At 41.4% G+C, this 27,077-nt stretch overlaps 1 protein-coding gene across 1 annotated transcript in view; it reads right to left on the bottom strand.

The window, feature by feature from the left end:
* Positions 1-252: 252 nt before the first annotated feature.
* Positions 253-27,077, bottom strand: part of abtb2b (ankyrin repeat and BTB (POZ) domain containing 2b) — a 46,706-nt gene continuing 19,881 nt past the window's right edge. Inside the window, exons 2-17 of the mRNA XM_041038354.1 lie at positions 17,977-18,126; positions 14,891-15,101; positions 8,947-9,099; positions 8,135-8,300; positions 7,870-7,959; positions 7,565-7,666; positions 7,191-7,287; positions 6,292-6,427; positions 5,505-5,782; positions 5,224-5,402; positions 4,997-5,102; positions 4,551-4,653; positions 4,342-4,429; positions 4,118-4,186; positions 3,243-3,356; positions 253-1,486 (exon numbers count right to left, since the gene is read on the bottom strand). Of these exons, the coding sequence (XP_040894288.1) occupies positions 1,253-1,486; positions 3,243-3,356; positions 4,118-4,186; positions 4,342-4,429; positions 4,551-4,653; positions 4,997-5,102; positions 5,224-5,402; positions 5,505-5,782; positions 6,292-6,427; positions 7,191-7,287; positions 7,565-7,666; positions 7,870-7,959; positions 8,135-8,300; positions 8,947-9,099; positions 14,891-15,101; positions 17,977-18,126 (2,276 nt within the window). The 3' untranslated portion in view covers positions 253-1,252. The remainder of the gene's footprint in view (positions 1,487-3,242; positions 3,357-4,117; positions 4,187-4,341; positions 4,430-4,550; positions 4,654-4,996; positions 5,103-5,223; positions 5,403-5,504; positions 5,783-6,291; positions 6,428-7,190; positions 7,288-7,564; positions 7,667-7,869; positions 7,960-8,134; positions 8,301-8,946; positions 9,100-14,890; positions 15,102-17,976; positions 18,127-27,077) is intronic.

Raw genomic sequence — 27,077 nt, 5'->3', positions numbered from 1 at the left:
GTATGAGTTTTTTTGGCCTATTTTGAAACCTTACTATACTACAACCTTTTTGGGCATATTTTGAGGCCATACTAAAGTATGAGTTTTTTGGCCTATTTTGAAGCTGTACTATACTATGACCATTTTTATGACACTTTGAGGCCATACTAAAATATGACTTTTTTTGACCTATTTTGAAGCTATACTAAAGTATGACTTTTTTGGCCTATCTGGAATAGTTTGTACCAGTAAAAAAAAAAAAGAAAAGAAAAGGTTTGTTAACCAGGTTTATTACAATATTCAGCATTAAAACAGACTTTATGTAGTCCAAATCCCATGTTGGATTCTGCTGCTGTACCTGTGTAGAAGCACTAAACCTCAGCATACATAAGCTTAATTAACTGTTAGTGTACCTGGAAAAACAACAGCTACACAAAAGCAATTTTTTAAACATTAATATTAATAATTTGCTTGGACTACAAACAAAATAAAAAGGGAACACCCCCGTTAAATACTCTCATCTTTTTTTTCTCATTAAATAGAAAATGTCCATCCCACTCTTCAGCAAGTGTTGTGTTTCTTCGGTTTTTTAAAAATAGAAAATAAAAACATACAGTTACATAAAAAGTACATTTGTTAATCCAGAGCTTACATCAATACTGGAGGCGATGAGGCCTTCCTCCCACTCTGCGTTTTTAACTGAAATTAGGACAAAGCCAAAAGTCCAGCATGGCTTCCTCACTCAATTCTTTAGATGCTTCAGTCAGAACCAGGAGGATGCCACAGATCCCAGTCGTCCAAGGCAACTGTTTATTTTGCCAGTTTTGTCCATTAGAGGGCAGCAGTGTTTCATGATTCAGAGTTGCCACCTGTTGCATCCATCTGTTGCTTCTCCATTTAAGCTTCCTGAGCCTTGGAGAAAAGCCTCACATTGTCAAATTTTCTTCTTCATGAACATGCTGTGCACTGTAATAAATGTCAAGATGGAGTGCTTGGCACAAAAATATGAAACACTGAATTGTCCACAGAGCAAAGTCTTAACTGCTGCCAAATAATTCACTGATCTGTGTCCCAGTGTCAAAGTACTGTGGAAGTTGCTTTGTGATCAGAGCCAGGATCAGATGTTACGAAGAAAACATGTTCTCCAACCATTTAGACATCTCTGTAAAAATCGGATCCCGTATCAGTGGTAAAATGAAACTTCTGCTTCAACACTGCCACATTCTTCCACTTATTTCTCTCCTCTGTCTTCTCAGCATCCATCCTGTTGTCCTCAGACTCGGGAGGTGACATACAGCGAGCGTAGTCTTTGTGCCAGGGTGGCCTCCAGCTCCTCCAGAGGTGAGTCTCCCCGGCTGTGAACCAGCGTAGAAGTGGAGTTGTTCCCTTGTCGGGCCGCGGGGGGTCCCAGCAGCAGGCTCCTGAAGCCCTCTCTCTCCAGCAGAGCAGGCATATGCTGCAAGAAGTAACCTTCACAGAAGGAGCTCAGCTCCAACGAACCATGGGCCTGGAAAAAAGAGAGGACAATATAAGCTAGGGATGCAACGATCCACATTTTTTTTCACTTCCGATCCCATCCCGACATCTGAATTTGGATATCTGCCGATACTGGAAAAAAAAAAGTTACTATTCCGATACCAGAGCTCTGTTTGCTTTATTATTAATATCATTATTGTTGATTTTATATGATGTTGTAATAAATGTTCTCTACAGGCAAGTATGATATGTACAAATGTATGCATGTATGTCCCAAAAGGCAACTTGAGGTAAGTATAAGGTCAGAAAAACAGGAAATCCTGTTAACAACATATTTATTAAATTCAAGAGATAAGCATAAAGGTAGGGCTGAACAATTAATTGCATTTGCAATTATATTGCAATGTGAAAAAACCGACTCGACCATAGACTGTATAAAACATGGACGTAGCACCCATGACGTCACCCATTGGTTTCGGGGAGTCGGTTTTCTGACCAAACCATGGGCATTTGAGCTGCGCCATCTTGGATTTTAGTGGGAGTGTATTTTCCATATTTGGCAAACAGGCTTACTCTACGGGTCAGCCGGGGTCAGCCGGTCGAGAACCCGGCCACTTAGCTTGGAGCAACCGAGCTAGCCTAAGGCTAATCAGCTAGGCTAACAAGCTAAGCGGTAGCTACACGCAGCTACATCCACCACACAAGAGTACACGAGTCCGACTCGACCATAGACTGTATAGAACATGGATGTAGCACCCGTGACATCACCCATTGGTTTCGGGGAGTTGGTTTTTTGGCATATTTTAGCCTTACTATAGCCTACTATGTCTATTTTTATGACATTTTGAGGCCATACTAAAATATGACTTTTTTTGGCCTATTTTGAAGCCTTACTATACTATGACCATTTATATGACATTTTGAGGCCATACTAAACTATGACCTTTTTTGGCATATTTTGAAGCCTTACTATGACCATTTTTATGATATTTTGAGGCCATTCTAAAGTATAACTTTTTTTGGCCTATTTTGAAGTCTTACTATACTGTGACCTTTTTTGGCATATTTTGAGGCCATACTAAAGTATGAGTTTTTTTGGCCTGTTTTGAAGCCTTACTATACTATGACCATTTTTATGATATTTTGAGGCCATACTATTTAATTTACTATCAACAATAATGTAAAAATATGTACAAAATGAATTACTAATGTATTTTTTATTTATCTATGTTTATTATATAAATATGCCGTCATTTACTCCACATAAAAAATAAATTTAAAAAAATACAAAAAACAATCAATTCAACTTTTAACAATTTTAAACTTTCAGCTTTTTTCTTTTAAACAAATTTTAAACAAACAATTCTCAGTTGCCTGTGCAGGTTGGTTGTGCAGACTCTACACTCTGCCTTTGTATTATCAATATAATTGAAATGGTTCCAGATTTTGCTTCTTTTCCTGGTGTCACTCATTTTCTTAACTATATGATTCATGGATAGGAAATCTCCGCAGGTTGGATCGGAAATTTCCGATCCGTGAATAATGTTGGTATCGGAACCCGATACCAATACTGGATCGGATCGACCCCATCCCTAATATAATCGTCATGAATTTTTGCCACATCAAAAATAGAGATGAAATATTTAAAAAAAATTGTTTGTATATATACAATATCTGTTTGCATCTTAAACTCTCTCTCCTTCTGTGAGTTACTTAATTAAAACAGCTTTCAATACTTATTTACATGGCAGTAGAATATGATCCAGGCTTCTCGGTGTGTGTGTTACCTTGGCTGTCTTGTAGATGCTGACTGCATTATCCAGGTTGATGTGATGAGAGCAGATGAGTTCACAGTGTCTTTGTAGCGCCCCCAGCTGGAACAGACTGGCAGCTGACAACAACTGCAGGAGGAAACACAAGTCAATGTTAACACTATACACTATACACAATACACTGTCATATCACATTCAGTCGTTTTTTTTTTTAAAAACAGTGTGGCTTTTTCTACTTTGCTATTACATAACATTTTTGCTCATCATCATCATTCTTTGAAAATAATTTACCTTAAAATAAAGGTGAACATTACTTACTATGCCACGTGTTAAACATTGTCTGAATTTTACTTGCTTTTCCAACCTTGACCTGCTGTAATTACTGCTGTTGTGTACGTAAGCAGTTTTACATTTAGCTTTTGTGTAACAGAGCTTTGTAACTGACATTTCAGGCATTTCAGGGATGTTTGACATTGTTTACAGTTCCTGTTAGGTGTGATTTTTTTTTAAAACCTGTGTGAGATCCTAAATGAAATTTATTGGAGTACATTTGAATAGACAATTTTAAATTCCACCGGTCTAACTGTGAACAGTAGAATGCAGGAAAAAACTGCACAGGTGCATATGAAGGGGCTAAATTGGGCAGGATGTTGCTGTTGTTTATTACAGTATGTATATAGTATACACAGCTGTCATATGCTCAATCATTAGATTATAATCCAAAACATTTTTTGGTCAAAAAGGAAAAACAAAAAAAACAAAAACACAAAACATACGATTTCAGTTTTAATTTAATGTCAATGTTTTTTTTTGTTTTGTTTTTTTAAATTATAATGTAAAATCACACAACCATGCAGGGTGATGGCATGTATCTGTTTAGTGATTCTCACCTCCAACAAGTCAGACACATTAGTTTTCAGCGACTCTGTTCCACCACAGTACAGGTATGACATCATCATCTGCAGATAAGTCAAAGGTCTCATTTAGAAACAAGTCAGTGCAGTAGTACACAGTAATGTGATGTGTTTTGTCATACTATATATAAGCATGAATTTTTTTCCATCTCTTTTTAGGAACGGGGGCATTGTCAAGAAATAAAGAATATATTTGTTACCTGGAAAATGTTGTACTTGACATCACTGATCTCAACCTCTTTGTTGGGGCTTCCATCTGCTCCAGAAAAGGCCAGCAGAGACTTGAATCTAAAAGAAAACAAATATCTTCATCAAAAAACCCTTTTGGATTTTTTTTCTATAAGACCACTCCATCTAAGTATAAGGTAATGTATCTCTTTCTGTGCAGCATGAACTCGTCTGCACTCACCTGTCAGAAGCAGTGATGAGCAGCACTCTGTGGCCGTAGAACGGTTTCCCCTCCACCACAAAAGTCACATCTGACATCTCCTGGTTATTCAGGAAGTGAGGGTCTGCAGAAGATCACATCAAAGTCAGACTGTTTGTGACCATTTGTTGCTTGTGCAGTATTTGTCTTATATGATGGTGAGCTGACTATCTTTGGGTGAAAGTTTGTTGAACAGCACAAAAATTTGATGACATCACTTTGGCCTCAGGAAATTGTGGTGGACATTTTTCAGAACATTTTACAGCCTAATCACACACACACAGGACTAATCAATTAGCAGATTAGTCAATAAAGAAAATAATAAGTTGCAGCCCTTCAACCATTGACAACATAAAGCCATTACACTCTTCCACTCTAAAACACTGAGCTATGTCTATTCACGCATGCAAGAATCATAGTTTCCTTACCCAACTGTGCTGAAAGAGTTGCCTTCATCTCGGGGAGGGCTGGAAGGGGTGCTGGGCCAAAACAGTGACTAAAAATAGCTGCCAACTGCTGGATAATGGCATCATTCTGGAAGAAAATGAACAGGGAGGGGAAAACTTATTTTTTGCTTTTATATGATTTGTGATAATGATGCCCATGAAGTTGAAAACAACAAGGAGGAAGCCAAGCAGATACAGTTTGATGGTACCTTGGTGGTCCGTAAGATATTGAACATGAGGGGCAGGCCCATGGTGACCAGCTCCTCACAGTAGTCCTCTTCTCGGATCGTGGTGAACTCTCTGAGGAGGGAAAGAGTGACCCCTGCTCTGGACTGCTGCTGGGCACAACGCAGAGATTCCAGCCACACATGTAGTTTCCATGGTACACCTGGTTAAAAAGTGTGTGTGTTTTTTTTGTTTTTTTTTTATTTTCAAAGTAAGCACAATTTGAAAAGTATCACCCATTCTCTTCTTGCTATCTGATAGTTACCCATAGCTCGTAGCTCCATGGTCACGTCCAAGTAGCCGTGCTCAGCACTGTAGTAGCTGGCCTCTTGCAGAGCCTTCATCCTGGCCTTGCAGAGCCTGGGTATGCCCACCTCTGGCAAGGCCCCAGGGCCAGAAGATGGGGTAGGGAGGGGGGAGAGAGGGAGGAAAGGGCAGATGCCGGCCTCCTCACCCTCCACTCCCTCAGCTAAGATCTCCTCCAGGGACAGGACATCCTCTTTCACTTGCTGGGGCTGAGTCAGTAGCTTTCTCAGCACGTTCCTGACAAGATAAATGGGAGGAAGAAGGAGGGAAGAGAGAAGACATACAAGGAAGAAAAGAACAAAGAAAAAAAGGCATGAAAACATTAATTTATATCTAAACCGCAAAACGTGCATTCATTTCTGTGACCCTGTGCCCTCCCCTCTGATTACATAATCTGTCACCCTCACTGCCGAATGTGAAGTGTTGAGTCTACATTGTGTTCACACATACACGCAGTGAACAGGTGGAGGGAGGTTTACGCTACCAACTGGTGTTCACAGACAGATGGACTCTGAACAGAAGGAGACCCTGAACTCACTTTTCATAGCCTGATACTTTGGTGAACATGATAAAAAAAAGAAGGCAGCTCTGCTCAAAGCTCAAATGCGGACTCAGGTCAAGTATGATATAGTGCTGACTTAGCATTATTTCTGTTTTATTCTCTGCAGAGGCCAAACGCATGCAGCTTGTCAGTTTGGCCTCTGTGGTCAACATAGTATTTTCAGGTCAGACTGGGGGATACGTACCTGTGTCCATGTGCAGCGGCATGACTGAAGCAGTTCATGTCTTCATAGAGAGAGGACGTCAGGGCGTTTCCATCGTGGGTTTTCAGTAAGGGGTCGGCGCCCCGTGCCAGAAGCAAACTCACCATCTCATAGTTGCCTGGGAAATACATAAACAGACACTTATATACAGAGACAGCTCCTGAAATATGATGCTTTTACTGGTATCATCCATAAATATCTTCACTGTTTGCACAGCCATACTTTTAGTAACCTATTCCCCTGTTTTTTCCCCCACTGAAAAAAATAAAACTCAGTAACTATCAGGATTGTTTCTGATAGTTTTTGGTGTCTTCGTTGCTTATTTTAAAATTTAATTTGAGTACTTTTAATGAAAACTTGATCCACAGGGATCAATTCATTTTTTTTTCTTTATTTTGAATTTTCAAAAAAGCAAACACTTTCATATTCAGCAGTATTTACATGCTGTCATTTTGCTGCTATGTACAGCATGTGTCTCTTTCACTAGAGCTATGTGTGGCTTTCAGATGATCTCACAGAGGAATGCTGCCCAGAGGCTTCTAAACAACCACAGGCAGCGCTCTCCTCCTCACCTCCTCACAGCTCAATCCAATGTTACTCTTGGAAAACTAACACACTACTGTATTTGTGACTGATCACTGGGAGAGTCATTATTGGTTGTTTTGCTGAATGTTACTTCAGAGACTCGTATTCATTCAGCTTTTCCTTTGCTTGACCCTCCCACAGATTTGCTGTCTGTATAATTTGGTAGTAAGTAGTAATTTAGCTTCTATAAATCAGATCACAACACAGATCTACTCTAAGTCCCATAATTCTCTAACATCAGCTGTGCCTTCTGTTGTACTGTGTGTGAGTATGTATGTGCATGTGTGTTTGCCCACCTGCTGCTGAAGCCAGCTGCAGTGGGGTGTCTGCCGTGCTCTCCTGTCCATTGCGGACTGCGGCCCCCTCCACATTGGCCCCCGCATCCGAAAGGAGCTGTAGAAGACACACCACATCTGTTATATTAAGCAATGTTTGACATCCTGTAACTTATTTATGGCCTGACCTATGCCCTACCATTTGTCAATCCACTTTTGAACGGATTAGCATCATATCCCCAGTTAGCTCAGGACTACGAAGGACAGCCTGCATTTATTGTGCACATATAGCAGGACATTTCCCCTTGAGTAAAACGTTTCCCAGCCGATCCGAATGTCTTAACATGCATTTCTGCTCTAGCTACATTTTGTGGGTTAAAAAATGTGTTTCCAACCTGCACAACAGAGATGTGTCCATGCAGCACAGCGAAAGTGAGGGCTGCCCAGTGTCGACTATCAGGATGCACAGAGGGGTGCTTTGGGGAGCACGGTGGAACCTGCCAGCACAGGACAAATCAGTGTTACAGACCAAGATCACGCTCTCGAGTCAACACAAAGAAAACCTTACATTCACCATAGCCTCTGTGAACTTAGGTGCTTTAAAAAAGGTACATCCCCTGCGGGGAGCTGTAGAAGTACACATAATGTGCAGCATTTAAATAAATCTGTCCATCTGTTGAAACTGTTTAAGCATATGTACCGCCACGTCGAGGTTGGCCCCAGCATCGATCAACATCTGGACCAAAGCCTCATCTCCAGCTGCGCAGGCATACATCAGAGGGGTCATCCCCTGAGAGATGAACACAGTGCAATAAATAGATCAAAAAGGAGAAATAAATTTATTAAGTAGTGCTTTAAAATGATTTTTGAATATGATCTTCCATGTATGCTGCTTCAATATTCCACTCAACACGTCACATAAAACATGTATACATATTGTACAAAGAGAGACAGATGTTCGGTACCTGGTCATCCATGCTGTTGACCCCGTCTGGCCCCAGCAGATCAATGGCTTGGCCTATGAGGTCTGTGCGTCCACAATTGAGCATCCGAAAACCTAAGTCTAAATGGAACTTGTCTGTGGCAGCTTTGGAGTCCAGACGCTTGAAGGAGCTAAAGCAACACTCGGGCCTGATGGACACAGAGACAGAACGAGAGTGAGATAACGAATGACCAGTTCACCTCCAATTTGTGAGGGGTTACCAGTTGAGTCTGAGAAGACACCCTTCTGTTCTCCAGACAGAAGAAACGTAAGACACAGAGAGCTAGAATAAACTGTTTCAGCCTCCTGGTGGCTCATGCGTTTTGTATATTTGCATCTGATGCTTTTCTTTAGAGATGATGGTACGCTTCGTGAAAAGGTTAATGAGCCAAATTATAGCCAGTGAACTCTCATTTATCTACCGTGTGCAGTTTGTAATTATGAGTTAGTGACAGCCAATTAAATTGGACGCTCATAGTTTATGGGTTAAAGGAAACACACATTTGGAAGCACAACACTGTCTGAGCAATTACATTTTGTTTCTTCTCAACTAATTAGATTGACCTCATAAACACACATAGCTGACATGCTGCTGGAGTCAAGAAAACGTAAATTAGGTTTTGTCTGAAGGCACTGGTAAGATTTGGATTTAAAATTTCCAGCAATTACAGAAGCTCAGATATAGTGCTACTGCTTTCTGCTAGAGCTCATATTGCTTTGTGTAGTTTTATGGTGCCACGTCCAGTTTAAAAATCCGGTCCTAGGGAGTGTATATGTGTGTATGTTCTCATTTACTTCAGCTGTCTCGGTTCACAGTCCAGTCCTGGAAGAAGAAGCCGGGCTGTCTGTCTGACATCGTCACTGTCCACCAACAGACTCTTGCGATGCTCAGCATGAACTATGGCCACTCTCATCCACTCCATCAGTGGTGGCAGCAGCAGGAATGGCCTAGGAAGATAAAAAACAGAAATAATTCAACTTCTATCTATATATGTACAACAACAACAAAAATCTGTATAAACTCAACAAGGTAACAGACAATTTTTATTCAACTATAATGTAGGTGTTGTACATAACCACTTCCCTGATAAACTGGTGAGGTCATATAAGTTCTCTGTTGTATTGGACTAAAATAAGGCTCTGAGCTGAGAGGAAGATTTCTTCAACAACCATGATTCAGTTATGTTGAAAGGGAACTCATAAACTGTCCAAACCAGATGACTTATATGTGTCTGGCTGTACTTCCCCTCATGCTGACCAACGCACAGTGAGTCACCTTTAAACACACCCACACACAAACACACACAAACACTCATATAAACGCTGCACAGCGCACCTCGCTTCTACTAATCACACATACTTGCCAGCTTTTACACACCATATACAGTTGGCTCTCTCCTTTTAAGTCATCATGCATGCAAGCACACACACTCTGATAACAGATGTATACATGTGTGAGTAATGAACCTGTTGGGTTGCCAGGTTGTGCTGTTAAACATCAGCTTTCTCTTCTCGTAATCTATGACCAGAGATGAGAACAGAACTATTACTTCATTTGCGCTGCGGTTTGATAAACAAAACATTGCAGTGGTTTCTGAATAATCAGCCTATTTTTAAAACCAGCTACAACAGAATATATTACCTAAGGGAGCCGAACAAAGGTGCAGCACCTTGGCATTTTTATAGACAGTTTCTAAGATCTAAACTGAAAAAAAAAACCCAAAACAAAACAAGGAAAAGCGAATCAACTAAAGAAGTTCAGAGAATGATAAAAATAGAAATGACAGACACAATTGACCTGAGCCGGAGGAAACAATAGAAAATGTCATCAATCGTGTTGAAGCAGTGAAGTAAATGAGAAGAGGGATAAAAGAGAGCAGAACTTTAGCTCTGCTGTGGTATTTGTGAACGTGTGGTTCTGAAAGTCATCTGGATTATTTGATTGTCCTCTTTTCTTCTCTGTCCTCGTTGTCCTCCTCTAACATCTTTTCTTCTGTATCCTTTTAAAAACCACTGGTGACATGGCTATCAGCAACACCACGTCTAGCCGGTTATCTGGTATTAATCCCTTCTTGTCTGTGCCTTTCTCTGACCATATGTGCATAGAATGTGCCTGTAAACAATGACACATTGTGAGTGTTCTTCTTGTTTGCTCTTGATCCTATTAAGCCTCAGTCAGTGTGTTAATGATTGTTTGAACACTGCCTGTGTTATCACGAGTTACAAAGCTGTCTTTCTCCTGCTGTGATGTTATTCTTAGCAGTGGCTTCACCTTTGTTCTGAGGAGATGCAAACACTCCAATGCATATCATGAATACAGATGGGGGAAAAAGCATGAGCAGTATATAGCACTGTCGAGTGCATGCTATAGGGATTGTAGTTACTATTAATGAGCACTGGGATCCTGCAGCGCCATTTACTCTCCTCACTGTGTTTACTTTAAGCAGCTACCTGTGGTTTCCTATAGAACTGCTCATTCTGTACAAACAGCACTCTCTCTCATTCATCATGGATCTCATCCATTTTATCTGAAGGTTTTAATACTTTATTTAAATATACCTGAACTTAACAATTTAACAACCAAATATTTATACAAAGTTTTTCACAAACCTCAGCATGAAAGCTTTTTCATAACTGGACAGTATAAAAAAACTGTATTACCAGAAACACAGCTGTTGAATTGAGGTTAGTAAAGCAGATGTGCTGACAAATAAAACAAATAAAATAATATTTTTATTCATAACATTATTCTGTATTAGTTGAGTCTATATTTAAGGCCTTGAAATAACGTATCTATCTAAATCACAGACCTTTCTGACTTTTATGAGCCCGCAGATACCCTGCTGTCCACCGTTTCTGTCTGCTCTGTCTTCTAGTTATTCTGACAGATGTTGCTTCAGTGCTTTATCAGTCAGTAATCAGTCAGAAGGAGAGGTCCTGCTGTCACTTAGGCGTGACAGTTAACAAGCAGACAAGGGGCTGATTGACTGGAGGCGGAGTGCAGGGAGGAGGAAGAAGGAATGGTTAAGTAGAGCTGATAGGTACATATAAGGAGGGGTTGAGTGTTTGGAAAAGTGCTGGGAGAAGGGGGTTGGGTGGCAGTTTTTGGCAGTTTGTGGATAGTGCTGCTGGTGTTGAGTGATAAGAAAACCATGTTTCTGAAGAGAGGAGGAGCAGCGGGTTTGGGAATCAAAGTTTATACCTTTGCGAATGGTCTCCACTCAACACAAATTGGGTCTGTCTGTTCGTTCATGTGTGCATTCGTGCATGCCTCTGTGTCCGTCCTCCTGACCGCCACGAGGCATCCACCCTGCTACTTTACTGCATGCTTGCTTCCAGTTATGCACGCAGCGCTGGCTCTAATTCAGAACTAAACCAGATTCAATCAACCGTGTCCAGCTTTTAACACTTTACGGTCATTGATCCGTCAAAGAGATTTTCTGTCCTTCATCAATCAGCATTTCACAGCCTGTGTTTTAGTGAGTTAAAAGGAAAACATAAAAATTCTAATATCTGCCTAATAACCAAGGTAGCGTTTCCTTTCATGACCTGAAATAGTGGTGTTCCAATAAAATACATAAAATACCTTCAGCTGTGTTCTTGAACAAATTAACCTTTAATAACGTATAAGAAGTGTATATGTGTGTGACAGTGTGTGTAGAGTAAAAATGTGCTTCAACACAAATCAACTGAGGCCATACGTGTGTGCACACCTTTGCCAGTGGCCCATGACGGCAGACAGATGGAAAATGTCTGTACCATCACCCACACGGCTCTGGCCCCTATCCCACAATTCATCTCTCCTTCTTTCCTCAAACTTACTTCTCCCTGTATTTAAACCACACCACACCCCCAGTACACCTCCCATCTGACCTCTGTGTCTGGGTTATGGCCCTCAGCCTGAAACACAAACTTTGGCTTTGTAGGAGAGTGAGTGTAACATCAAAGCCGAGACGCCTGTTATCACTGAAACAAGATAGCGCTTCTGGCCAGCCTACTGACCCGACATGCTAAGGCTGCACACCAAGAACAGCAGGATATAGACACACACAGACACATACCCCCACCACCACCTGGCTGGTCATAAAATGACAGTCAGCTCAAATTGTGGTCAGGTGTGTTTAAACTCTAACCTGTCCAACATGAAAAGCAAAGGTTTTTCTCACCAGGAGGCAAAATCACACATGCTACACTGGCTCCATATGTTCTGTGTGTCCAACATCCTGAGGCCAGTGTGTGAGTTTATGTTGTGAGAAACTTCAATGCGGTCTTAAAGCAGACCCCATCATGCGCTGCAAAAGGTCAAGGTTAACCACTGATCTAGAGTCAGATTACTCTCACAAAGGCTCCATACGGGGGGGATGTAACCATATCTTATGTATCTGTGGTTAAAAGTAAGCTCCACTGGCTACTTCTTATCACAGAAACACATCTATCCATTAGGGCTGCCTTCCATCCGCTGAAGGAAGCAGAGGGGTTGGGGTGGTCTGTTTAGAGAACTGTTTGGAAGTGCTCCTTTTTTAGGTGGAGAGACTAAAGATTTTACAATCAAAATAGATGGGTTAATAACTTTCAGCACTAATAAACGTATTTTTCTACACTGTGGCTTAAAGAGAACGAATGCAAAAATAAGCAGAGACAGAAACTGGTGGCTGGCCTCCCACACTTGATGCAGTCTAATACTCCAATACAAGATCATCACTCACAACTAAGTACCAGCTTTAAAGGATCATAACAAAAAGGGCGTCCCTCGTAGTCTCAAGGATTCTGCAATAACACTCTCACCAGACTCCCTATAATGTTTGATGATGTGGCCCACACAGATTTGGTGGTTTTGGGTTTCCACCAAAGATTTTATAAAGCTTTCAATAGAGGGTGAGCCAAAGAGATGGGGAGGCCCCATTGAAGGAGAGAAGTCTGTATCATTACCAGGCACTCAAATTGTAATCACTACCAGGTTGCTGCTCTCCTCTACCACCTGAATCTGTCCTGCATGCTAACATTCACAGACTCTGCACGCAGTCACACGGAGTGGCATGTAGTGATACAGACAGACAGGCAGAAAGGCAAACCAGTAGACGTCTAGAAAAAAAACCCAGAATGTAGCAGATGTTCCAAGATATACATTATAACAGGATGCTAAATCATTTCATCCTGCACACATAAACCAGGCTGATATACACCCAACATTAAAAACATGTGAGGACTTGGAAACAAAACAGCCAGGATAGGGAAAAAGAGGGGTGTATATTTGCTGCCCTGTTCTCTTTGATGCTAATGAGGACCCCACCTTTGCTCACTCACACCGTGTCTGTTCATTATTAAATGTATAGGAGCCAGCTGGCTCTGTGTGCATGCACACGCGTGTGTTTGTGTGTGCGTGTATCTGTGCTTAGGTAAGAGAAGATGCAAATTTGGCTGATTTCATTGCACAAACTTTGATGCAACTATAATCATCTCACAGCTGTGACGCCCTCTTCATGACTGAACAATCACAAACATGAGTTTCTAGAAGTTTAAAACATAAATCGAGGGAAGAAAAACATACAAACATTCAACCCGCCTACCAGAGCAAAGTGAGCACACACTTTCGTGGGAGCTGCATCCCATTTATATGCATGAGTGCTACCTTTAGACAGGCTTCCATACATCACTTTACAAAGCGTAATTAACCTTTAGACACACAAGAACACTACCCACTTAAGTTATATAGTTACTCTGGGACACACACACACGTGAATGTTTTTCTATGAGACCTGAACACAGATGTACAGGCAGCCTGCAAGTATTTCTCTCACATATGATCACACACTCAAATTGTAACTAATAATCTTACCGTAACTGACTGCACATAACCTCTCACATATATTTACTAAATTGAAAACGCTTGAGAAACATATGTTGTGCAACCCAGTGTTTTAACAAGTGTTATCAATTGATTAAGGAAGAAAAGAGACACAAGTCACTTCACAGTTACTCTTTGTTTTCCATGGAGTCCCAACAACATGAACGATAACTTCCTAAGACTTGTTGCAAGCCAACGCTTAACCAAGAAACAAGTAAACAGATAAATGTGATGTGCTAAGTTACTTTCAGGCCATCCAAATATTTTCAACCCCCTGTCTCAGAAACAAAAAAATACACAAATTACCATCATTGTTCTACCAAGGAGGCAACCCAAGGAAGATCTAAGGAGTCCCTACCAGAATTACAGACCATTAGCACCTCTTATGGTCTTCAGTCTTCAGCTTAATTCACACTTTAAAGGTGCAATTGACCCTTCTCTCAGTCTGAACCAAACATTAGCACCTGGAAGCTGTTCCTTACCTGTAATTTACCTACAGAAAAATAACACTTCAATGAATAGAAAGCAAGGGGATTAGGAATGGCTGAGAGAGACGGGTGGTCTGCAAAAAAAGCTCTTCACCTGATTAGAACATAGTTGTTAATTTCTGAAGTTGGATGTTTGTGTATTTGAGTTTGTGCAACGGCTAAAGTGTCAACCTCATGAGCCAAATTGAATCCCCTATTGTTACAGATGTAATCAGGAAAACAAAACAAAGCATTAAATGTTTGTGAAGAGAAACAAGAAAAGTACTAAACTGATTTTCTGATAGTGGCTCCAAAACCAAAATGGATGAACACACCGCTGTCTAATATTAGACCTATTATTTTGCTGCCTGTGATATGCTTTGGAGAGTTCCTGAAAAGCTCTTGTCCAGTCATGCATGACTCCCACCTCTCCTTGCTAAGTGCCATGCGTGGGGGATCTAAGTTGGGATTCTCCATGGACTCCATTTGTGGGCAGCGCAGGAAGTAGTAAAGGGTGTGGAGGGCGTCGGGCGACCAGGACACAGGCTGCTGGGGACGGGCGTGGCGAGCTGGACTCAGCCCCGGGCGCACTGAGCTCAGACGTTGCATGTGGTGCATTGCACGGGACACCAAGTCACCTGGAAAAAACGAGATATGAGATCAGACCGAGAAAGTTTAGAAGATATTTGCTATAATTGCCAAGTTAAACTTGCTTATTTCATTTGCTCAATTCTTTAACAAAGAGCCACAGCTCTTCCTTGGGGTGAAATCAGGGGTATTCAGGCCTTAAACGCCAAGTGGCACATTAAAAAAACTAAAGCTGTAACATGAGTTCTCAGTGCTTAATATAAACCCTGTGGGCTCCCAATCCAACCGGATTTCCCCCTTTCCTAAACCACTTACTTCAACCCTCCTTTACTCATTCCTCTCCCTCAATGTCTCTAGTGGTATCTGCCATTAGCAGTGTCATTATCAGTGAGCACCGCCAGACGGCCAGCCTAAATAGCCATTTATCTTTAATCACTGAAGGAGTTAATGGGGCAACAAACAGCTGATTACAGACTCTAATGAACTGTTCAACTGTTTCTGTATCGACGCTGTTCAGTCACTGCACTCAGCCTGGAAAGGTGGAGAGTAGGTGCCAGTCATATGATAAAAGCAAGGTTAAGAACTTAGCTTAAGTCTTGTAAGGAAGTCGACATTTGTCTCAACCAGCACTTGTGTGAAAAGTGGACTCCTCCACCCACACTGTCAGCCAAGTCCACAACCAAGTGCAGTTGGATAAAATTTAATTGAGATATAATTCAGATGAAATATGCGTTTGTGTGTTGCAACTTAAAACAGACATGGATAGATGCACAGAACACAAAAAAAGAGAGTGTAAGCCTGAAAGGAGTAGAGTTTGTAAATAACATCCTGAGTAGGATGCAGAAGCAAAATATCAGTCGTCACAGGGATGAAAATGTGGAGGAGGGGCAGAGAGAGGCAGCACAGGGGAGGGAGGCCAGGTTGAACTTGGGATCGTGTAACGCTCATTTAGCATAATTACCCCTGGGTTAATTTCTAACCAGATTACTGTGAGTAGAAGGCTGCACAGGGGCCAAGGCTGGGAATTTTAGCAGAGTGAGTGTGTATGTGTGTGTCTATATCAAGGGGTTTGGGGCACTTCGAGGGGGGTTAGATTGGAGTAGCCCTCCCAAAACAGACCCCACTTAAAGCTGAAGGGCCTCCTTTGTGTTAACCACCACCAGCAGCAGTCCCTCCAGGAGGTCTCCTAGGAATTCCTGCTGAAGATGGAGAGCCTCTCCCTGGCTTTCCAGCCCATATTGTGCCCTGAGGCAAAACTGAGCTCCAGGGGTCAGAAGGATATGAAATACTAGATTACAGTTTACACAAGAGTCCCCGTGGAAGCCTGGAAAATCAATAAACTGTGACATGACTGCTTTTTAAATATATGTTGACAAAATGTTCATCTTAGGTCAAAGTTGTAAGATAATGAAATTTTTCAGAGAATAAGATAATTATGAGATGTTGGCTATACTGTCAGCAAATTTAACACAAACATGTTTATACAACTTTTTATTTGGACTCTGGCTGACCCCAGATTTTGGCTTTATGGGCTTCAGCACAAAGCTCATTTTATTATCTAGATTAGTAAAATCCTAAAAGTTAATATTTCTCTCAGTTAAGTGGATGGTCACACACTCCCATAGCCAGTGGAGGACCACTGCAGAGCCGTAAATTTAAACATTCAACTGTATCTGAAGACAGTCTATTAGTTACACTATATTTCCAACCATTTTGGATGCTCATCTGACATGTTCAGTATCCTGCCCTCCATAATCCATCATGTTTATGTATGCTGTGTGTTCGTGTGTCTGGCCAAGTCCGGTCCAGAGATCCAGCAGAACTGAGCAGCTCAGTACAGATGCTCCTGTGTCTGCCTGGTCTCTTGAGCTCAGATCAGAGTGCCAAGTCCTCTGTGTTTTTGTTGTGTGTATGCATATCGGTGAACACATGCCTGTGTGTGTGTTTGTAGACGTGAATGAGTCCGAAGGATGCCAGCCCTGCCCAGAACAGCCCAGCTTCACACCACCACAGAGATGTGGCACAAAGAGACCACTGAGCAAGAGGGAGAAAGAGTGTGTCTGTGTTTGAGAGTGTGTGTACACTTTCTTAATGCCCCGCTAACAGCGGTGGTGTATGAACGTGGCCTTGTGCTGGAGGAACAAATAGCAGAGTGTTAGCTCATTTGAAGGAGGAAACCTATCCCTGCTCAAACCAACACTAATCTCCATCCCTCCTCCTCTCACCCCACCCCAGCAACCTGACTCTTTACCTCTCTACCTTTCCATCATTTCCCCTGACCCCCTAACCCCCGACATATATAAACCCTGCTTTACCCACTGCTACTGTACTCCATCCTTAAACTTAAAGTTACAGTCAGCTATTCTAATCCAATTCACTCTTTATCAAACTCTGCAAATATCTCCTCAAGGTCTGCTAACAAGTCCAGGTCTTTTCCTCATATCAAACACATCATACAATATACAATCAGAGAGATTTTCACTTTATTCTCCAGAGCCCCAATGTGTAGATAAACTATTCCATTGCTTATTTTTAGAAGAGACAGCTTTAGCAATAAGGCACAAGATGGCACTTCTCATAAGACAGAATGTGAAAGTTATTTTATTATCTCTGCTTGGCACTTGGCTGTCTGAAATACCAGTCTTTCTGGCAGAGAGAAGGTTTCCAGTTGGTTTCCAGTGTGGGAATAGCAAAGTATATTTAGAAAGTGTTGAGAATATAGTCAAGTATTTTAAAAATGACAATTGGTTTATCACGCCTGGAAATCGTTTGCCTGTGTGTAATAAGAAGAATGTTTTGAAGCTACTCTGTAGGTTTTTATGGCTGCTAAAAGAGCTCAGGGGAATTTAATAGATTTAACATAATGTGAAAAAAAACAGCAAATATAAAGTACATCCAAGGCCACACACACTACACTGTACTCACTGAGTTCAGAGATGCTGCCCACACAGGTAGCCAGCAGAGACTGTTCCAGCGTCCTCAGCTCCAGCTGGGCATAGGCATCCTCCCTGCTGTCCACAGACGTCTGCTGGTTCTCTGTGTAGGGACTGAAATGGGCCGGAAGAGACAAAACACCTACAGAGACAAAAACAGAAATAGAGAGAATGTCATTTATGATTAATATGTGGAGTTTGTGAGCCATGCAAACAAACCTCCAAAACTTCAGCAACCATCCATTCACACTGAGCCTACAGAAGTCCCAGAACAATTGCTGTGGTGACGCTTTCAGAGTGTATTTATAATCTGGGTAACATGTAACCCACAGCACTGAGGGCAAATAAACACATGAGGAAACATGAGCCTCGCTCTCAGCACCTTCAGGAAAATAAACAGAGCACACAGTGACATCAGGCTAATACAAACAAAACAAATGCACACTGCATCAGACGCAGGCCGAGGCGTCACAGAAAGGAGTACAGCGACAGACTAAGATCAAGTTAAGAATGAACTAGTAAAATAAAGGTGGTAACAGTAGATACATGATAGGTAAGGGTGATGTGACTGTAGTATATGGAAACATTTGTTAAGATAAAGGTTCATATTAAGTGTGTCATCAGTCAACAGAGGGCTGAAGGGGTCAAAGACCACCAGCAGTGGAGGACTCTAACAACCCCTACCCTGATGTTTTTTCTTTTTACACTAACCCACCCACAGATAAAGAAACAAACAAATCTGGTCATGAAAGAAAGAGGAATTGCAATTTGTTACACACAGAAAACACGTACAGTAAAAGTTCTGATTCTGGGTTCAAAAGATGTGAAATAAAAATGAAATAAAACATGAGTTTGAAGGAGGTGAAATAAGACAGGGTCCTTTTATGATAACATTTGTGAACGGCCTCTTTTTTGATTACACGTTTTATCAAAAAGACGAGGGAGAAAAACTGCCAATCAACCCATCTGTTAAATCCAGAATATACTATAAACAACTTTGACAACCATACCCAAGCAAACAAGTGTTAAATGTGTTAAAAAGTCAATTTTAACATTTAATAGTGTAAGCTAATGAGGTGATAATTGTTTCCAATACAGTAAAATAGTATGATTTCATGGCTGAAATTTCAGGGTACTGCATCCACTGTCATGATTTGTGGTGTAGCTACGGTCAGTCGAGGACATGTGTGGTATTTCCTCTTCAAATAGACCCTCTGGAGATTCAGTCAGCCCAACCCAGCCAAAACACTGTTTCTGAATACAAGTCAAAGGGAAATAAAACATAAAAATGCACAATCTGTCTAAAGAGTTTCACTTTCCTCACTAGCCAAAAAAAACAAACAGTTATCAGACAAATTCCGATATTACAGTTAAACACAAGGTCTGAACTTTTATTCTCTATGACAGCCGGCTGTCTGACTAATTGCAGGCGAGGAGATAACATCACTCTTACATAAACCAAAGATGTCATCCTGTTCTTTCACGCTGTGCCCCCCTGTGATTGCTGTTTTCCAGCTAAAATGGATAAAAGTTGTGACAAGTGAAGGTGAGAACACTGAGTGCTGTTTTCTGCCTTTTAATGTATCTCTGCTGGGTCTTCATTAGTTTTGTCTTTCATGTGTAGTTATGTAAGAACCTGAGTACGCTGTTAGCTACTGTGCAGCTGGTTGAACACAGTTAGCTGCCAAAATAAAGGTTAACCTTTCACAATATGAGGTGAGCTTTCTGCCAAGCCAGAGGAAATGAGTGGGGGATGGATGTGGAATAGAACAGAGAAACGGAAAGAGGAAAGATCATCTGTGCAGGTTTGTGATTTACTTACAAAGCCTGAGGACAAAATCTTCCTCATCTCAAACTCTCCCTACTCTCCCAAAAGCGGAAAAGATGGGCTACCATCCCTAAAATGACATTCCCATGTGCTTCCGGCAAAAGCTGTCCTCTTACTGGAATCTGTAAGGGATGTTGAAAAAAAAAATTCCATCATCTTACTCTGAAGTCTCTTCTTTTCAGCACCCCATGACACAAGAGTGGAAGAGCAAAGGACAGAATATTTTAAAGCTACTAGGTAACCAATAAATCTTTTCACAGAATATACTCATCTTGCCTACGAACATATTTCTGCATTCTAAATTGTGTTGGATGTGGCTAAACGTGCTTACAGTAAACATGTTCTATGCCTGAAGCTGAAACAAACTTCCAGATGTAAAACTTGCCCAGACTTTGATTACCTTCAAATCCAGTTGTAAAAACATTCATGTTCTTCTACATTGCTTCTGCCTGAACCTGAACCTCTACTTTGTAGATCTTTTTTGGTTACATTTTTTTAATGAAATGTTTTTTACCCTTTAAATCTATATATTCTTTATGATGTCTCGCTGAATGCTTTAATAGATTATGTACAGGACTTCATTTTCCCTCAGTCTGAAATGTGGTATAGAAATAAACTTTTTTTGGCGTGTAGTTTTTAGTCTTGTCACTCTGTGTAAGTATAAGCACAGCTCAGCAGAGGCAATATCTGGGAATGACATGACTTCTCCAGATCTTGAACAAGCATATTTAGAGCCAGGGCCTAGGGGTGGATGCAAGGGTGGAGGTGGAGCTAATAAAATGCTATGTAATCAGAATCAGAAAACTTTGATTCTGAAAACTTGAAACTAAGCAGCTGCAATTGTGGTATCAACAGTGTGTGAAAACAATCAGTTGATCAGTTAACTAGACTGCCATATTGCATTGTGTGTTGGTTACAGAATGGTGCAGTGAGTCGTTTGTGTCATGAATGAATGTAGCTGTGTGGATTTTTCATTTTATGGTTAACGACCAAGAGCTAAGGCTCCAACACACTGTTTGTCATGCACACAGCAGTGGCCATCACAGCCTATACAGCAACACAGTTTCAACTGTGTATGGACACACAGCATAATCTATGAGACATGTATTGTATTAAATGGAATGTGCTGAATGTAAACATCATACATTCAATTTGACAGCCTGTGCATTAACGGCTCTGTAAATACAGTGAAAGGTAAAGAGTTGGACTGATATGTTGACATCCTAAAAACAAAGCCAAGCGGAGAAGGAGAAAGTCACTTCAGTCTGGAGCGGTGCTGCATAAATGAGAAACATATTGATTGAATTAAAGACATGTTCACTCAGGCGGGGTTATGCTGCCAAAGGGAAACTAGTCTCATACAAAAAGTGTAACTCCATCTCCCCCTCTCTCTGTCTCTCGTACTTTCTCTGCACCATCTGACTTGTATAATATGTGCTGACTCCCCATTCCTACACAATGGAAACAGCTGCCTCTAGCAGAGAACTGCTGCACGTCAGACAAACAAACTGTACACAAGCTGCAACACGTCCCTCTGTTCGCTAACACAAGCACAAACATACCCATGGACTCTCACGTCTGTGTGTATAAAGTATGTTGGCATTTCTCTGATGTGGCACTTCAGGTATTTTAATAATTATTATGAGGGTTTTTGCTTTTGGGTTTTAGCTTGTTAATCATTCTTTAAAATGACATTGAGCACACATAAATGTGGGTGAAGCATCTGAAGCTTTTTTCAAGACCTTGTGTGAATCTCCTTTGTCCCTGCATTACCCTCTAAAGGCCTTGGATTATCCTTTTACAGAAAAACATAGAGGAAAGTTTTTAATGGTGATGGCTGCATACCCGAGAGACCTCTTACGTTTTTGTGTTAACTTTCTCGTGCTCTGCATACTCTCCTGAACTGCCTCACTGTGTATACACCACCATGGTTTATGGCCACCATAACTACAGTGGCCTCCATGACAGAGTGGTAGGTGTTACTGTATGTGACATGCAATGTGAATAGCTCATTCAGAAATGGCTCGATTCCAACTTATGTTAGGGAAAATTCATGCCTCCTGAGGTGTAATAGCCGTTTGGAGAGATTCTGTCTCGTTAGTGTGGGTGAGAGTGTGTGATAAAAACACGAACGTGTCGGTGGAGGTGTGTTTATGAGCGTGTCTGTGGAAGTGAGCAATGCTGTACAAATTAAATTAGTTATTCTGACTCCCCATAGTGTGATTCACCAAGAACCTCACATTGACGTTATTCTAGTCTTCAAAAGTGTGTTTCAAAATAGAAACCTAATAACAGACTAATTAAACCAGTGTAATGAAACAGATCAGAATGCACTCACCAACTGTTAAAGCGCAGCTCTCCTCTTTTGTTTCTTGTATTAAAATAACAGTTCAAAAGTATTGTGGAGAAAACAAAACAAACAGCAGGTAAAATTACCAGCTCACAGAGGAAGTCACTTTTTTTTTTTGCTTTTTTACAAAACCAAATGTGTCAAACAGGCACTGATTTGATGTCTCCTGAAGTTTCTGCTATTACTTTTATAATCTTTAGCCTATATTTAGCATTCTTAAAATAGACGTCCTGAACAGAAGTGAAATCTTTGGAAATATTAATGTAGTTTCTATTGATTCTGCCATATTCTTTCGAAGCTGTGGCAAATATTCACACACCACTGCACTCTCAGTAGTTCCCACAGTCCCACCCCGTGGCTTGCCTCACCGCTGAACCCCAGCCTGCGTCATTTGGGCCTGATGTAGGTCTGCAAGCCAACCAGAGCCTTTCCCTGCCACCGCCACAAAATATCAGGAGCACCAGCAGCTCCAGCACTATGTGCATCATTTTTCTCTGGCACTGAGAGAGGCTGAGGATAAGACTATGAGGAGGGGATAAGAGCAGAAGCTAAGAGGAGGAGTGAGAGTGAGGGATGTACAGCTTTGGTGCAAGATGAATGAGTCATGCAGAGGAGGGATACAACTGAGGAGGGGCTGGGGAGAAAGACAGGAATATCTGAGACTGTGAGGAGGGTGAGGCTGGGGAAGACAAGTGGCACAAGGGATTCATTCTTTTGCGGCCATTATGGCTCCATTTCTGAGGTTGACCCTGCAAATGTCATGTGGGAATCCCAGCTACAAATCACAGCTGAAACTTACCACAAAGCTTGTGGCAGTCCCCAGCCCATCCAAACTATCTCTCAAAACCATTACAGCTCCTCCTAGCTCAGCCAAGCTATCACTCACAATGATGTTGGACATACTGCCGAAACAAGGACAGAAAAATCCAACAACTACTCTTTGTTGTGCTGAAAGTTTTTGAGACTTAGCCCAGAGGGGCTGTCACTCTCAATTAGATGTCTTTATGAGTCATATCACATTATTAATAAAGCTGTCAAACCAAATTTCATCATTCAAATTTCAATCTATTGTCTGGAAATCATAACAACTTTGAACCTGCCAGTAAAATGTACCAAAAAGCACAGTTAAAGCTGGTGAACACATCACTGCTTTCCCCTACATACTTTACTCTCCTCCTTTGTTGCTCTTGTGATATCTCATGTTATTTGGGTTTTACCTTGAATAATGGGCCAGAAAAAAGACTCTAAATTCTCAGATCATGGCAAAAGTGCACACCATGAATCAACTTTGGACTGAATTTCCAAATTCTATCCATTCACAAGCATTTTAATCATTCACATTTTACTGCTTATTTCACATTGAGTAAACGTCACACAGAGGTGACTTTAGTAATGTCAAGTTTGACACTGTCAGTAGAAAAAGACAGTTGTATTTGACAAGGCTGCAAAAAACTGGACAACGGCGCTACTTTGTGATACATCAAAAAATTACTGCGAGCATATAACAGTTTTGTGCTAAAGGGGTTCAGACCTTGAAAATATCTGTGTTGCCATTTCTTTCACAGCTTTTAGTTTCATTTGAGTTCCCATCAGTTCAGCCCTGACAAGAGCACATTCTTGAACCATAATTGGTCTGTGTGTGCAGATTTGTTTTGTCTACCGTAGAGAGTGTGTGAAAGACAGAAGGACATCATCAGCATTGCTCCTCAGTAAGCTGACAGAAAAACTCAAAGACTCACGAAGGTGTGTATGCACATGCACACACACGCACACACGCACACGCGCACACGCACACGCACACACGTGAACACCTGCCTTGTCTCCGTTAACAGCCTCTTCATTCATAGAGGGTGGATGGATCAGAGAGTCATGGAAAGGACACTTCAAAGCCACTTCCCCTACCCAGAAAGGAGCTCTCATTCTGGGCCAGGAGGCTATATGCTTGTCCCTGTGTGGAGGCTGGAGGGTGGACAGTCACACAATAGTACAGTGTTTGCTTGCTTGGCTCTTATTGGGTGTGTATCACCCCCACAGTCTCCTGATCTCCCCTGTCTTTCAGAGAGTGTGTTTTTCACACAACAAAAGACACACACATGCTTGTGCTTCATTTCATGTCAGTGGAATCCATAGGCCAGATGTGATCTTTCACTCACAGGCCTGGCCTCTTGTTTTCCACCCTTAAAAGGCTCCAAAACACCTGTTTTTCACACATCCAGCCTCACCCACAAGCCCCACATTCTTCTCCCTGTTTTTAGAGATTGAGTGCCACACATAGGTCTTTTGTTGGAAGCACAGAGTATGATTTTTGAAACCGTAACAGTGATATTTATGAATAAACTTAATTAATACTAATTAACCCGAAGTATTAGCTTTGTTCAGCTATGCTAACAGCAGAATTTCAGCATACTGGGTTAAAAATATCCATGTGATTGCTTGCTCTGGCGGACCCTCCTTACGATCCTTGTCTAAACAGAATCTGAGTGGGACAGAGGGGCATTTAGAAGCTTAAAGTGGTCTATTAGAATTTGAGCTAAAAATAATCATTCATTTGACATGTTAGCATACAAGCGTGTCTTTCAAAAATAAAAACTATCGATGTGGAGCTGTGGGCAGACAGAGGAGCATTCATAAGCTGAAGTTGCTTACGCTTACATTTTTTGGTTTGGACTGAAGTGAACATTCACTTGAATATTTGGGTCCAATTCGAGATACTTTTGATTTAAAAGGCATCAAAAGTTACTGATCTCTCTCACATACATGCCTTTCAGAGCCTGGTAAATCAGAGACTGTGACAGACAAGTGAAGTGGGGTCTGGTCGATGTCCCCTGACACCTCTGGTGACCCTTGGCTGCAATGGGTCACGGGTCAGAGGTGGCGCTCAGCTGGGGCTAAAAGAGGAAGTAACCTTATCAGCTGTGTAAAAGAGGGCTTTCCTAAGTCACTGAGTGAGAACACCAGCACACATCATTAATCACTCCTAGACACATGCCTAGATGGAAAGAGATATCTGGTAAATGTGAATGAATCACAAGTAGGGTTAAAAAGAATTTTGAGAGCTTGATCTGGCTGTTCTCAGACTGCTGCTGTTATCCAGTATTGAATGTCTGGCTTGTTGAAATGTTTTCTAGGAAGTAAAAATACAAAGAGGGTTAAAACTACGATTTGAAAGTTTGAAATCTAGTTCCTGCACACAGGCTGAAAGTAGGATTTTTGGATCTGTCTGCTGTTAGAAGTCTGCCAAGAATCCCAGTGTGCAAAGCCACAAAGATTAGATCTGAATCTCCACACAGGGTACGCTGAATCTTCTAAAAGAGAGGGCTGAGTGTGTTCAGAAAGTCTGAAATGGAAGTTTTATAATGCTCGAATATTACGCTGTAAACCTTAAGGAATATAAAGCTCTTATTACAACTATGAGCTACCAGCTAGCTCATATGCTACCTGTTCATATGGAAAATCCTGCAAGATGGATCTCTAGTATCACATATCACAGTCTTGAGTCAATTAAAACACATGCTCAAACTCATGCAAATATACCAGATTAAGTTCTAACAGAGCAATAATAAGATTGTGGAGCTGTAAAGGTGGTGTGCAGTAACACACCTACCACCACCCCCAAACACACACACACACACACGCATATTAGGTGTGGTGGGATTCAAGAGGTCTGGTGTTGGTTTCCCACAGCCTTGAAAAATATCACCATTAGCTCCTCTACACAACTAACCCTAATCCTAATCATGACTTCAGCTCTACCCCCCTTATCCCCTCCCCTCCTTTACTCTGCCTCTTTCTCTCTCTAATCATGTTTTATATTTTACATTCCATGGCCAACTGTGGTGCCTGTGGCTATCTAGTCTCATTCGGCATTCCCAGTTTCCATATGTGACGCCACTTCACATAGCGTGCAGTAAAGGGACAGTGTGGCTCCATTATTGGATGACAAAGTTTTATAGGTTTCACTGGCTTATTGTACAGTGCTGTGGCAGAAAATACACTATACTGTATAAGGAGGTTTTGTTTTCTCTAATGACACAAGACATCGGATATTACACACACACTGAAATAACATAAACATCTAACCTCAAGCCTGCCTTCTCATAATTGAATCCACTTTTACCGTTGAGATGACGTCAGCATCCATTACACTGCCAGGTGATGTTTGACAAATAACAAAACACTTCCAAGCCATTTCCAAGCTGCTGCCCTGCACTGTTAAAATCCTGTTTTTGTGACTGTGGCATCATCTGACAAAATCCCCATATACATAAGTTAAAGACAATGGCTGTGCTGTGATTTTGGTTATATTTACTAGTAAAATGGTCACTCAGAGAGAGTTAGAAGCTCATTCACATCTATGTCAGCATTAGACGCATGGAGAGGTGTGCCAGTGGAGCGAAAGCCCGACCTCACAATCACAGGGCAACACTAGTAACTCTCCTCCACAGAAAGTAGAAACAGTTTGTCCAAAAAGCCGTTAGAATTTTTTGTAAAAAAGTTGCTAAAGAGGTGTGAAAATATGTAAATCTACTGACAAAAGCATTAAGCTGGTAACACTGCCTGTAAAGGCCCCCTAGTGAAGTATTAGAAACTGTTTATGCTAATTCATTTTGAAAGAGCAACAACCATGTGGGGGAACTCCAACACTCAACCGGCTGACCAGTGGTGTAGCTTCACAAATCAGTAAGTCAGCAACAGGCATTTGCATTTATAGGGCTGGCCCTGCTGTTGGGGTCCAGCCAAAAGCATAGTCAGGAGAGCAAAATATAATGGTGGCAATACATCCACTTTGGTTTAGAGAACAATTCTCATTAGTGCCATTTTTAAAAGTCAACAGCTCCATCAGCTCACTGTGACCGTAGAAAAGACTGGACCTTATTGGCTGGAACAGATCAAGGGCTGGCCGTTTTATTTCCCC

Source organism: Toxotes jaculatrix, chromosome 5, assembly GCF_017976425.1.
Source record: "Toxotes jaculatrix isolate fToxJac2 chromosome 5, fToxJac2.pri, whole genome shotgun sequence".
In the NCBI taxonomy this organism is placed as follows: domain Eukaryota; kingdom Metazoa; phylum Chordata; class Actinopteri; family Toxotidae; genus Toxotes; species Toxotes jaculatrix.
The sequence above is the reverse complement of the archived record's forward strand: the minus strand, read 5'-3'. Positions and strand labels throughout refer to the sequence as shown.